General features: G+C 35.4%; 1 protein-coding gene across 2 annotated transcripts in view; it reads left to right on the top strand.

Moving 5' to 3' along the window:
- CAAP1 (caspase activity and apoptosis inhibitor 1) overlaps positions 1 to 10,967 on the top strand; it is a 54,445-nt gene extending 43,478 nt beyond the window's left edge. For both annotated transcript variants that reach the window (XM_043566986.1, XM_043566987.1), the window contains exon 6: positions 9,764 to 10,967. In XM_043566986.1, coding sequence (XP_043422921.1) covers positions 9,764 to 10,110 — 347 coding nt within the window. In that variant the 3' untranslated portion in view covers positions 10,111 to 10,967. The remainder of the gene's footprint in view (positions 1 to 9,763) is intronic.
- The last annotated feature ends 1,135 nt before the right edge of the window (positions 10,968 to 12,102 follow it).

Here is a 12,102-nt window from a genome sequence, read left to right as displayed (position 1 = left end):
CTTTTGGTATCTGCAGGTGTTTTTTTTCTCTGTCCCTAATTATTGCCCCCCTCTGTAGTAAACAGTTGTCAGCAACTATTTCACTGATGTGGCTGAGTCCTTATCTTGGCCTGTCAGCCATGTGTAACACCGTTGATTATCCATCCTTCCCTGACACTTTCTTTTCTGTTTCTTTTGTGTCTTGCTGTCCTCTACTTGACTTCTAAAGGGTGAGTGCCCCAGCACTTACTCTTTGGACGTTTTCTCTTTTCTACATCCTAACGTAATTCTAGGACTGGCAACTACGAATTTATTTCTCCAATTCAGACTTCTTTCCAACCCTTAATATCTAGCTTCCTTATTAGATGTTCAGTAAGCATCTTAATATGTTCCAGAGTAAATTCTAGATTCTTCTCTGACCCCTCCCCAAAAGCAACAAAGAAGAAAACAGTACCACTCCCCCTCCAAACCTTGCTTCTCCTACAGTCTTCTCCATCTCAATCAATAGCATTTGCATTCTTCTGAGTGTCTAGGCCAAGAACCTGGGAATCATTCTTGAGTGCTTTCTTTCATCTTTGTCAACAAATCCTGTCAGCTCTACTGTCACAAAGATCAGAATCCCACCACTTTACACCTCTTCTTGGCCAAATTATTCTGGTGTTGATTCTTATAGCATGTTGATCCCTCTGTTTCTATCTATGCCCCCCTGTAGTCTCTTCCCTATAGCAGTCTGAATGACTGTAAAAATTAAAACTAAAAGTTGTCAGTCACTGTCTTATCAGAGCCTTCCGGTAGCTTCCCATCTTGAAAGTCCTTGAAGTCCTTCCTTCCTGTGGTGGTACAAGCCATAATGTGATACAGCCTGTCACTCTCCCCCTTGTTCTTTCTAGTCCCTCCTCCTCACTTTCCTCCAGCGTTATAAGCGCTGTTGTGTCAGAGACCTGACTTTTGCTGTTCCCTCTGCCTGCATGTTCCTCCTGAGGTAACCAGCAGTCTACAGCGTATCATTTAGATCCCCTGTCAGATGTTACCTTTTCTGTCTAAACTAATTAGCAGTACTTTTTTCAGAGCTAATTAACCTCTTAGTAAACCTAGAATTTTACTGAGCCTTGGTATCAGGCTTACTGTACTGTAGTTTTGTAGAAGTTATTTTTCGAACCCAAAACCCTGATGCTTTGTCATGCGTCTGGTTCACAGTGTATCTCAGAACAGAAATGTTAAGCTGTCCTTTGAGACTACAAGTTTTACTGCTTGTCATGCACTTTGTCCAAATCTGAGAATTAAACTCATTCACACCAGTGGTGTACTCTTATTTAGGTCAACTACTTGTTCTGTAAGATCACACCTTTCCAAATCCGTGGTCTTCCTTAACTTGTGTTTACCTCACCTCTTCTCTCGTACTGAATAATTATCACCTAGTTCATACTACTGTTGCCTGTTTAATTGCTTATCTGATCTATTGTAAAGGCTGGTAAGAGGTCCCTGTTGTGCTTTTTCTCCTACAATGGTGATGTCTTGTCTACAGAGGCAAAATTTTTGGATACTGTCCTTTTCTATGTTCTCATGTGTACATTTTATCTGAAAGGCTCACATACTTCTGTATTGTTTAGCTCTAGCACCTATTTTTCCATTCTGTCCCTTACACTTGGAGTTTCCTCCTCTGTCAACATCACTTACTAGATTTTGAGACCTACTTCATATCACATCTGTAGATCTCCTTGACGTTTCCCTATTGCCTTATATACTCGAAAATTCTGTTATGCTTTATACCACAGAATTTAGCATTTTAAAGTATCATGTCCATATTTTAAGCATACCTAATTACCATAAAGGCAAAATCTGTGCCTTAGTTATGCTACAAATATTTAGTTTACCCTACCTGTAGGATTTTGTAAGGCCCACCTCTTCTGTGGCCTTTATAGCACCATTGTAGCATAGGTAATAAATACTGAGTGAAGATTTGTTGATTCTTGGAGTAACCTCTCAATTTGTCATTCACAAAAGTTAGGTTTATAGGCCTATGGACACTCAGTTACCCAGAAATTGAGTGTGGGCCTGGTAGTATACTAGACAGTTTTTCTGTATTAAATTGTTTGCATATATCTCAGTAACCATCAGATAATGTCATGATTAAATTTTGAATATCGTGGTTAACATGATACACTTAAATTTAAATCAGTAGTTTAAAATACTACATGAGAAAAAATAGCCAAGTTCTGTCAGTTTTGCTGAGAGGAAGATTAAAGTCCTCTACAAAAGATTGTTTTACATATTAAAAAAAAGTTGTTTCTTTTTCAGAAAATAAAGTTTTGATTTCTTTCTTGAAAAGGCTAGAACTCACTAGAACTGTTATAAATTGACTTTCTACAGTTACACTATAGTAGAATTGTCTTCCTTATAACTTAAAATTTATTAAAACCGAAGTTTTCTGTTGTCTCAGAAAAGAAATCCACAGAGGCATAGCATTGCTTTCCAGTGAACTCTGGACTTTGTTACTAATGAGATTGTAGTAGGTTGATAACACTTAGAAGCCTTAGAGAGTTGAGATTCTAGAGGGAAGGACCTAGAGGGAAGGATGGTGAAATGTGCTGTTCTAAATGGCATAACCACTGAATGTGATTAACTGAAAATCTGATGAGAAAAACTAAAAGAGAAAACAAAGTAAGATAGTTTAACCCTTTTGATAACCAGGTCTATGGTTGCCTAATAGGAATATTGGGATTCTGATTTTCTTGTGTTCTCCTCTAGCATATATATATTTTAAGGTATTTTCAAAATTGTTACTGTAGGTTTCTGAATAGAAATCACCATAAACAGACTTTTTATCTTGGAAATTGTCAGACAAAAATAAGTAAAAAAATAGCATTAACTCCCATGTACCTCTCTCCATTTTCAGTTATCCACCTATGGCTAATTCTTTCATGCATACCCCTACCTGCTCATACTGCTAGATTATTTTAAAGCAGATTCTAAACCTCTTTTCAGTTCATCTATAAATATTTCAGTATGTTTGTATCTCAAAGACTAGAGATCTCTTTTTAAGCATAATCACAGTGCCTTAAAAAGTTAACGTTGCTTAATATCATATATTCAGAAAGTGTTCAGGTTTAACCTACCGCTTGTATTCGTTGGTAGTATTGTGATGTTAAGATTGATTGGTACAGGTGTTATCAGACTACCACCTAATGGTTTTTTTAGTAGCTATTAATGTTTAGATCCAGTATTTCATTAGGGATTACAGAATAGTGATGTTTTTAATCCTCAAATAATCCAGTAGTTAGTTTTCTCAGGTTGTCTTATAATAGTTTTAAACTATATTTGTATGAATGGACATCCAGATAAGTACCCTATGTTACAATTGTTTGGATTCTAAGTCTCTTTTTAATCTGTATGCTCCTCCTTCCCATCCCTCCCTCTCACCCTCCATTGCTCCCCCCTTCTCTTCGAAGTTTCTTAAACCAGATTGTCAGAGTTTCTCAGTTCGAATTTTGCTGATTGCATACCATTGTTCTATTTAATGTTATTTTTCTGTAAATTGGTAGTTGGATACTGAACCTTGATCAGATTCATGTTCAATTTTTGACAATATTTTAGAAGCAATGTTGTATCCTTGAGGCACATAATATACCGTTACTTCTCTTTTTTGTGATCATGTTCATAGCCATAGGGATATCTTGTCCACAGGGCTGATAGAAGTGGTCTTGATTTCTTGAGGCTAGCTTTTGTTGGTAATCTAGTTTTTTTCTTCTGGGAATTTTTAGTAATTTTTTTTTCCCCCTGGGTTCTGATTTTTTTATAGGATGTGTCTTAGGTATGATACACTGCAGTTGGCAAGCCTTTTCACTAAGAAGACCTTCTTCACCTCAGATCACCTTTTTTGTCATAATTTTCCCTCTCTACCCTTTTTTCTGTTTTCTGACTTATTCTATCACTTTATTCACTTCTCTGCTCAGTTTCCTTATCAAATCACATCGATCACTCTCTGAAAGCATCCTGCTAGTGTCTTCTTATCATGCTTTATTTTTCTTCATAACACCTGACATTTATTTATAGTGTCTCCTATGATTTAAATATAGCACAAGGACTTTTTTTTTATTCACTGTTTCCTTAATGTTTAAAACAGTGTCTTGTACATAGTAGGTACTCAGTAATATTTGCTGAGTAAATTATGAGTTGTTGGACTCATGGGTCATTCATCTCTTAACTTTTACTGCATATTTTAAATATATTTTTATTTCTTTTCTACATAGGAGGTTTTTTTTCTTTCACTGTCTTCCAGCAGCCACTGAATGTTTGCTTTTGATAACTGTGTTTTAAAATTCTAACATTTCTTGTTCTCTGTTCTTCTTTCACTGCATCATGTACTTACTTTATGGCTCCAGAGTCTACTTGAGTCTCTCTAAGGATACTAATTAGACTCCTCTTCCCTTCCTTCTCCCCCATTAGATTATCTTTTGATCCCTAGATTTTCTTTATTTCATCCTTTGTTCATCTTGGTTCTTTACTTACTGTAGCTGGGTTTTTCTGAAAGCTGGTTTGGGTTTCATCAGTAGCTGTTTAGATATATCTCAGACTCTAGGAGAGCTCTTTAAGTGGATGAGGTAGGCCTCCCACTAGAGTGCTTGGGCATGTGGTAGGGAAGGGAAGAGAAAGAAGGAAGTGTTCAATTGGCCCAACTATTCTGAATGGATTTAATTTAATTATCTTGCTGTGTTTCACAGCCAACTCTTCGTTGCTTCCAAGATTCTCTAAGAAAGAGTTACACTTATCTGTGGTGTCTTTGGCTGTGGTTTTGCTCTGCTTTTATTTTCTGTCAATTTCATCCTGCCTGCTTACATTTTGTAAAAATCCTGCAAAATGTCTTTTTAGATGATACCCTTCTGTGTTATCTAATATTATGGTTTCATTTTTTCTTTTTAAACTTTTTATAAGGATTATATTCTTAGAACTGGTTGAAGAAATACATATGTTCATAGGGCAAAATTGGAAAGCTCACTTTCTTTTTTCTACATTAACTTTCCTCCCCAGAAGTAACCACTATTAATAATTTACTGTTATTTTGAATATAAATATAGTTATTACTCTTTAGTTTTCTTTGTTCACTTAATCATGTCTTGATCATTTTTCCATCTTATAAATTTATTAATTTTTTTACAGATGGGTAAAATTCCTTTTTGTAACTAATGAGTTAAAAGTAATATTTTAATTTGCATTGCATGGTTAGAAATTAAGTTGAGCATTTTTTTTTTTAATTTTTTTTCAACGTTTATTTATTTTTGGGACAGACAGAGACAGAGCATGAACGGGGGAGGGGCAGAGAGAGAGGGAGACACAGAATCGGAAACAGGCTCCAGGCTCTGAGCCATCAGCCCAGAGCCCGACGCGGAGCTCGAACTCACGGACCGCGAGATCGTGACCTGGCTAAAGTCGGACGCTTAACCGACTGCGCCACCCAGGCGCCCCATAAGTTGAGCATTTTTATGTATTGATGCTTTTTGTATTTCATAGTTTGTGAAATGCTTGACTTGTTTCTACCCTTTGCCCTTGTTTTTAGTTATCTCTTAATGATACCTGGACATTGTATATATTATAGTTCATTAATATTTTCTTATAGAGTGCCTCTGTCTTATTTTATTTATGATGTCCCCTGCCCAGAGGTCCTACTATTTATTTAGCTAAATTTGTTGATTTTTCCCCTTTATGGATTCTCCATTTTGTATTTTACTTATAAAGGACTGATGTTAGTTTTATTCTCAGTTAATTTATAGTATTTATGCTATTATTGTATTTTTAAGTATCGGCCTTCTGTCACTTCATTGGCTTCTTGGTAGAGAAGGGAATTAGATATGTGTGCTCAATTTGCCATCTTCGGCAGGAATTCAGACAGATATTTAATTATTCTATGTTCTAAGGTTTGTCTCCTGGCTTAATTTAATAATTCACTATCAGGAAGTTTCACGAGCATACAGTCACTCATAACATTAGATATGCCTCCGTTTTGTGCATTAAAACTACTCTTAAGTTGAATTATTAGCAAGTAGAATGTAGGCTCTATTGAGGTTTAAATATGCTAGCATAACTTTAAAATCCTTTAAAATTTTTATCCCTCAAAATCTTTGTGATTAATAATTCTTGTACGTTTGTGTACTTCCAATTGGGTATTTAAAACTTTTAACAGAAAGCAAACCTAAGATAACACACACATACATTTAAAATTTTTATTTTAACAAAAAGCAAACCTGAGACATACGTGCGCACGCACACACACACAGACACGCATGCGGACTGGTGGAAGGACAGAACAGACAACACTGATATTCTAAGACTTATGAATGAAGCATTTTGAGGTAAGGTTACTTTTTTTAGAAAAAATGTACAAGTTTCACCGCTTCTACCTTGAGGATCATAATTGACAAGAAAAAGAACTATAAATTCCTAATACTAAGGATGAGAATAAATTATCTTTGGAAGTGTATTCATGTGTTTGCAAATGATACTTTAAAAAGCAAGTCAGTAGAATGATGAAAATTAAGGAATAGTGAAGTAGGATCCTAAATCTTTAAATAATTTACCATGTTACATTGTCCAAGTCACCTTGTTTTCACATTTGTGAGATGAAGTGTTATGCTAAGTTGTTTCAGACACAAATTCTACAAAGCTTTGGGATCCGTGGTGCAGGTGTAGTGGGCAGATGGAATCTATGAATGTATTCACCAGTACTGTGTTATGGAAAACTCAGGCACTTAGACTTTGGATAATTTTTTTTTCAAGTTTATTTATTTATCTTGAGAGAGAGAGTGAGAGTGAGCAGGGAAGGAACAGAGAGAATCCGAAGCAGGCCCTGCGCTTCACAAACCGTGAGATCGTGACCTAAGCTGAAATCAAGACTTGGGCGATTAACTGACTGAGCCACCCAGGCGCTCATGGATCATTTTTTTTTTTTTTTAAGATTTTATTTTTAAGTAATCTCTACATCCAATATGGGGCTTGAACTTACAACCCCAAGATCAAGAGTCACGTGCTCTACCAACAGCCAGCCAGGTGCCCCGACTTTGCATAATTTTAAATGTAAACAGAGAACACCAAATTCATGGAGCACCATTTCTTCAGTGATAGGATATGTATAGCTGTTTAAAGAAATAAAGCAAAGCCCACCTTCTGCCTGCTGAAAACTTTGAAACAAACCCATAGAATATATAAAGAACTTTCTTGTCAAGATTTACCTCCTTTGAAACATGGGAAGTGTGTGTATAAACACTTTGACCCTGAATTTCCTGTGCTGATAACTTTATAAAAAAAGGATTTTATTATTTTAAGCTTGGGGCAAAGAGGCTCTTTAGCTGTGGTTGCTTCTTAAACTTATATAAATAGGCTTGAAAAATTGTCTGAATTAGGTGAGAATATATATAGCTCTGGTTCTTAGCCATTTGAAGTGTTTGATAAAACACAGTAATAAGATGAACATAATGTACATTCCATTAAAAAATATTTATATACACTCATATATATCCTTGTAGTCTTTTGGTCAGAAATATAAGCTGATGGTATATGACAGTGATACTCAGCTGGAAAGTTTGCCATGTATGTCTTCAGGATCTACGAGTGTAGATTCTCCACTTATTTAATGAAAATATCTCTAAGATTTGCTATTATCATTTGCTCACATATAAACTCAAAGCAAATTAATTTCATAAAAATACAGCTACTTCAGAATTTGTGATTTAGCACATAAGGGATTCGATAGTTATAATATTACACATTGAACCCTGTACCCAAGATAATAAGTGAGCTTCATTTATATTGCCTGGATATTGTAAATGTACTTCTTTTCTCTAGAAAATCTGTTGTCCTTTTAAAAGGTTATTTGGGGGCACCTGGCTGGCTCAGTCAGTGTAGCATGTGACTTTTGATCTCAGGGTTGTGAGTTTGAGCCCCATGTTGGCTCTAGAGACTGCTTAAAAAAAGCAACAAAAGAACCCCTAAAACCCCCACAGGTTGTTGCGTGAAAAAAAGTAGATTTACTGATGTTACTTACCTTTCATTGGCTACTGCTGTCAATGGGAAATTCTTTTGGATGATTATCCAAGTGATCAATATATTAAATGAAAGATAAGTGGTAATCATGTCTTGGGAAAACAAAAGAGCTGAAATATTGCCATTTTATAAACATTTATATAGACTTAACTTAGGGTAGTGTTAGACCTTGCACTTTAGAGATGTCCTAGGACAATTTGCCTTAATTTCAGGAAATTCTGGGAAGTTAAGGGATTTGCTCAAATCACATACTTTATAGCAGAGTAAAGTTTTAGAACTCAGGTATCCCAAATTTCAGACCTTTCCTCTCTCCCCACCCACCATTATATTCTTCTGCTCTTAATTCATTATCAGGCAACAACTTATAGTTTGAAAAACAGATTACACTTTTTCAAAAACTTATGTTTTAAAATCTTTTAAACAGACCGCAGGTTTTCACTCAGAATCAGTGAGAACAGATTTAGAACTTTAGATTAAAGATGGCTAAGCATGAAAGTGAACTTTTTGAGGCTGTGGACAACTTAGCGCTTCATTTCTTAAATTTGTTTTTGTCTCAAGTTGCAATACTTATATAAAGCATTATTTCTTTACATAAATGGCTGTATTTTTATTTATTTTTTTAGCTATTTGGGAATATTTGTTTCTTTGGGGGAGATATGTAAAATATTCTTTGGCATCAAATAATTAAAACTTGCAACCTTTTTTTTTTTAAACAGTTTTGTGGACACGTATAATTTATCAATTCATTTTTCCACTTTGATTTTAGAATAGGGAGTAGTTTTTTAATTATTAGGATGTAGGAGGATCAGTCAAGGTCAGTAAATTGTTATTACAAAACCAGTGGAGTAGAATTGTTTATGGCCTAACCCTATAACATTGTATTATCAGAATTTTCCATCTGTTGGTAAATAAGTTTTTCCTACTATAAGAAGACTTAACAAAGGTAACCTTTGGGGGGGGATCATGACTTAAAAAAGATTTTTTTTAAAGATAAATAAATTGGAGGTGTAAGTGAGCACTCAAAGTTTAAACAACACCTGGACTTCAGTAATGTCCAAGGCCAAGGTAGTTGAGAGCCATAATCTGTGTGTATATTGAAAGTTTTAGTATCAGTTATACAAGTTTTATAAATTATTTTTTAAAATTATAGTGTACTAACTTTATTAATTAAAATCCTCATGATGAAAATTTATTTTATCTTAGAAAATGGCCTTAGGCATTCTCCTTTAATTTATTGATTTATAACAAAGTGTTTGAAAAAGCAAATGAAAAGATGTAGGTAATTGCATTGCACATGGTGTCCAGCTTGCCAATGATATTTTTTCTTTTTATGTAGTAAAGTTTTTTAAACTGTTTCTAGAATGGAATTTTACTTTTTTGTTAATAAGCCATGCTCTATTCAGACAGTATCTAGCATCACCTTTAATTTTGTAATGTAGAAGCTTCACTGTGGTATAAAGTGGTGTGACATTTTAATTAGGAAAAGAGATCATGTGATGGTATAAATTTCCTACTGCTTCCATGTTCTGCTAAACTGGAATGAAAAATTCATTAAAATTTACATTAAATTATATCTGTTTTCATAGTTGAGGAGTCAGGGGAAAAAGGGATGGGACAGAGATTATGGAATGCATTTGGGACTTCATGGTGGGAGATGGGGTCAAGGTACCCCATTAATCATAAATAGAAAAGACATTTTGACCAGGGCATTTAGGTTACGTGGTTCTTTCCCCTTTTTTGTTTGTTACAGGCAAAGGGGAAGATAGTGATGTACTCAGTATAAATGCAGATGCTTATGACAGCGACATAGAAGGCCCATGCACCGAGGAAGCTGCTGCTCCTGAGGTCCCAGACAATACAGTCCAGAGCGAAGCTGGTCAGATAGAGGACCTGGAGAAAGACATTGAGAAAAGTGTGAATGAGATTCTGGGGCTGGCAGAGGGTAGCCCCAAGGAGCCCAAAGCAGCCACCCTGACTGCTCCTCCACCCGAAGACGTTCAGCCTTCTGCACAGCAGCTGGAGCTGCTAGAACTGGAGATGAGGGCGAGAGCTATTAAAGCCCTCATGAAAGCTGGTGACATAAAAAAGCCAGCCTAGTTACTTGAATCTGAATTCTAGGTGTGTTTGAACAAAGCCACATCGTATAGTTTTGTATATGAAGTTTATTTTGGGTCTTACGTGATAGTTTTCATGTAACCTTTATTAGATAAACTCATCTTAGGCCTAAAATACCTGTGGTTTTTTTTGGTTGTTGTTACTTTTATATTATATTTGTGTCATTGCTGTATGAATTCATGCCAAATATCATTGGATAACCTGGATACTTTGTTGGATGAGTCTTTATGTCTGCAAATTGATATCTGAAAAGCCATTAGGAAAGAGTCACTGTATTGTTCCCCTTCATTTTTAAATGTTTTGGCTTCAGACCTAAAAGCTTAAGAAAGATTGACCAAGCATGTTGCTCTTAAGGTTACCTATATTTTTGTGTAGAAAATTAAATTATTGCTCTTAGATTTATCAACAATTTAAGTTTAGTCATGCTTATATGCACTTTTAAAATAAGTCCATGTTGAACACACCTTCTCTGGGTCTGGATTTAACTAGTAAAAACTGAAGAGCATTTTTTGTTATAAAGTTTAGAGGGTCTGAAATGGCTGAGAAAAATGTTTTGTATAAAAGAAAAAACGGACTTAATTTAAGGCCATTTTTTAAAATGTGGAAGTAATTGCCCAACTTTAATTCTAGCAGACAAGCCATTCTAACAGGTATTTGATATTATTGGACACTTGGTTCAAGTTTTTTCCTTCGGTAAAAAGGGAACATATTTTCATTTACATTCCAAGCTATCAAGAAAAGAATATTTTATTGTACAGGCTTTTATCTCGTGTTTACGCTTGAAGATCTGATGTGCTATAATTCCATGAATTAAAAATAATAAAGACTATCATTCTGGATCTGAAGACTTTTGATACATTTCCAAAAGCAAAATTAATTTCAGGAAGCTTTGATAAGTTGGTGTTATAATTAATCTAATTTTGTATAGTTTTTGTAAATAAATTAACATTCTGCCACAATAACAGATGCTTTTTGCCCTATAACTAGTTGTAGTTGTTTGATACAAAAAAAATTTAGGTAGAGACTCTTAAATTAATTTCTTTCTTAAAATATAAATCTGAAACCATTGCTTTTATATTTGCTTATAAGTATATATTATTTGTAAGTCCTGCTCTCCTAGTGTTGTATGAGGATTTTCCTCATAAATAAGACTTGCAGGGATTGCGTTTTATTAATTACATGTAAATCTTAGTTTCTTCTGGAAATAGAGTGTGTTATGAAACATTAGAGTTGCAAAGTTACAAATTTATTTTTTGTTGTTTTTGAGCATGACTTTAAATAATCCTGTCATTTCCCCCCTTCCCCCCCCCCCCCCCCCCACCTTGAATCTTTCTAATGTAACACAGGCCTATATCATTTGAGGTACTTCTCTTAGGTAAATGTGGGTGTGATTTCATTTCTTTTTTTTCTTTTTTTTTTTTTAATGTTTATTTTTGTGAGAGTGAGACACAGAGTATGAGCGGGGAGGGACAGAGAGAGAGGGAGAGACACAGAATCTGAAGCAGGCTCCAGGCTCTGACAGCTCAGAGCCCGATGTGGGGCTTGAACCCACGAATGGTGAGATGGTGACCTGAGCCGAAATCGTACACTTAACCAACTGAGCCACCCAGGTGCCCCAATGCGGGTGTGATTGCACTAGTGAGTTCTCACAGTTACAGCTTCAAGATGAGAAAGCAATGATTACAGTAAAATCATTTTTAAATTCCAACTTGAACTAAAAATTGCAATAAGAACACAGCAATACGGAACAAGCTGTCTTGCTGCTTACTAATTATAAAATGCAGTAGATGACCTGTAGCTGTAGACCAGGGTGTGAGTGCTCTGTAGCTGATGGGTCACCCCCTTTGTGCAGCATGGTGTGTCTGCTCTGTTCAGTGTGCAGAACGGTATACAGGGCATCGTACCAGAGTGGTATGTGGGAGATAGAATAAGCTTCACAAATTAGAAGCTGTTTAGTTTCCTGCCTTGGAAAAT

Source organism: Prionailurus bengalensis, chromosome D4 (genome assembly GCF_016509475.1).
Source record: "Prionailurus bengalensis isolate Pbe53 chromosome D4, Fcat_Pben_1.1_paternal_pri, whole genome shotgun sequence".
Classification (NCBI taxonomy): Eukaryota; Metazoa; Chordata; class Mammalia; order Carnivora; family Felidae; genus Prionailurus; species Prionailurus bengalensis.
Note: the sequence above shows the minus strand (reverse complement) of the source record. Positions and strands in the feature narration are given on the sequence as shown.